Here is a 2347-nt window from a genome sequence, read left to right as displayed (position 1 = left end):
CACTTTGAGGGCATAGTTGGATGAGGCCAGAGGGGTGAGTCATGCACAAGCCATGCGCCTGCGTGACCTCGAGACGGGGTTACGAGTTGAGGAGGAGCGGACGCATACCCTTGGTCGTCAGCTCGAGGAGACCCACCGCCACCTCTTCGCTTTGAAGGGGCAGATGAGAGAGAGAGAGCCCGGCGTATCATGCTAGACTGTGAGATTCTCCTAAATATGGCTGCCGAGGCGCCACCTAGGGCTGGCGGAGCGGGGCCGATGGATGCGATAGACTCTATAGGCTCTGTAGGGGATTTCCGCTAGGACCGTTATTCTGAGTTATTTTGTTGATTTGTTTTGGAGCCGGTGTGCTCATGAACGAACATGTTTTGTACTGGCTGGATATTAGCTGCTATGTGAACTGATATGTGTATATTTTTGGCGTGACTTGTATATATATGTACATATTTTGATCTTTTGATTATTTCGTGCATTTTATAACTTTTCAATGCTTTGATCTTATACCATATTTTGTCCCAATTATAGAAGTTATAAAATAATCAAATGGAGACTCGTGGTGGGGATAGAAGACGAGGACGAGGACAAAGAACCGAAGGGGTAACCAATGAAAATGCGAATACACAAGCCGAAACCCAAGTAGCTACAGCCATACAGCGAATGGCTGATTTATTAGAACGAATGGTCAATCAACAGGGTCAAGGCCAAGTATATCATCCTGGCAATCATGAGGGAGAGGACCATGCTTTAGAACGGTTCCAGAAGTTTCTACCACCAAAATTTTTAGGTGGACCTAACCCTGATATAGCGGAGAGTTGGTTGGAGCGAATGTTAGATATATTCGCTGCATTAGGATACCCGGAGGAACGGCAGATACTTTTCACCGTTTTTTAATTTGAGGGAGTGGCTCGTGCCTGGTGGAATATAATTCGAGCCAAGTGGGATAGAGAGCAGACCCCATAGACATGGGTTAACTTCACTCGTGAGTTTAATGAGAAGTACTTACCGCCACTTATTTAAGAAAGGCGAGAGGATGAATTCATACGCCTACGTCAAGGGACCATGAGTGTGTCAGAGTACGAGATGCAATTTTTCAAACTCTCTCGTTTTGCTCCAGAGTTAGTGCTGACAGACCAAAAGAGAATTCGTCGGTTTGTCCAGGGTTTGAATGTGGAGATTCAAGAGGCACTGGCAGCTGCTCAATTGGAGACTTATAGTCAAGCGATTGAAAAGGCACGAAGAATTGAAAGTACTAAGAGTCAAGTAAAGGCCTTTCATGATAAGAAAAAAAGACAATCGGATACAAGTAGTTATATTGATGGACAAAGCTCGAGGAGCGAGCCACCATCTAAGATGAGCCGAGGAATAAGTGGTCCACGATCCACAGGGATCCCAAATCAAGGAAATTTGGAAGTAGGGAGAGAGACCCAAAGTGGTATCTCACGAGGAGGTCCGACATCAGGACCTAGAATGGCATGTGAATTTTGTGGGGCTGCTAACCACATGGAAGATAATTGTTGGAAGAAAGGACAAATTCGAAAATGCTACCGATGTGATAGTGCTGAGCACCTGATTGCTCAATGCCCTCACTTGCCAAAAGAAGGAAATTTGCCAAGGGCAGGAGGGAACCCGTCTAAGTCGACCAATGCCACGAGTAATCGACCGAAAGTGCCGGCAAAGACCTATGCAATGGGACATCAAGAGGTGACGGACCCATTAGCAATCATCGAAGGTACCCCCCTATCTTCCATCGTATTGAGGTTCCTTCTATTCGTTACTACCATTAAGGCCGATCTACGAGATATTTGAAGTTCATTACTAAGGATTACACGGTTGGGTCTTGGATTGGAATATATCGAGGGACAAACTTTTGAAGGACATTTTATTGTCAACGATGAACTCGTTAATGAGATATTAGAGGATTCCAACCCTTAGCTCGTGAAATGGAATACTTGCGAGAACAAAAAAAAGGTGGAAGAAATGGAGAACCGTGGAGAGAAGGGGGGCGTTGTTCTTTCCCCCATCCGACGCCGCGTGTGGCGTCGAGATACTGGTGGACGAGGTGGCGGCATTTTTGAAGATGATTAACCCCTTCAACCCGATAGCACCACTTGACTTTCTCCCGGAGGATTTTGGCCTTCTCGATGTCGATCCATTTCTCTCTGACCAAGTGCTCCCTCATCTCCAGCATGGCAACCGGGTCCTTGTACGGGTTCTCCGGGTCGAAGTCATCTGGAGCTCCCTCGTCGAAAACCACTCCCTTCTTCCTCCCCATATTTCCTTCTTTCCTTTTTTGTGGTTCCTCTGTGATCTCTGCGCAGAAACGGAGACTCTGAGGAGTGACAACTGA

The 2347-nt window shown here is 46.5% G+C and overlaps 1 protein-coding gene across 1 annotated transcript; it reads right to left on the bottom strand.

Moving 5' to 3' along the window:
* Window positions 1-1900: 1900 nt before the first annotated feature.
* LOC113767988 (NADH dehydrogenase [ubiquinone] 1 beta subcomplex subunit 10-B-like) lies at window positions 1901-2347 on the bottom strand. Its single transcript, XM_027312198.1, has one exon. It carries the CDS (start codon window positions 2270-2272, stop codon window positions 1901-1903), a length of 372 nt encoding a protein of 123 aa, XP_027167999.1. The 5' UTR covers window positions 2273-2347.

This window comes from Coffea eugenioides, chromosome 4 (assembly GCF_003713205.1).
Source record: "Coffea eugenioides isolate CCC68of chromosome 4, Ceug_1.0, whole genome shotgun sequence".
Classification (NCBI taxonomy): domain Eukaryota; kingdom Viridiplantae; phylum Streptophyta; class Magnoliopsida; order Gentianales; family Rubiaceae; genus Coffea; species Coffea eugenioides.
Note: the sequence above shows the minus strand (reverse complement) of the source record. Positions and strands in the feature narration are given on the sequence as shown.

Bases quoted from the DNA above. Each gene is read 5' to 3' on its own strand.
- LOC113767988 (XM_027312198.1), bottom strand. From the start codon at position 2,272: ATGGGGAGGAAGAAGGGAGTGGTTTTCGACGAGGGAGCTCCAGATGAC.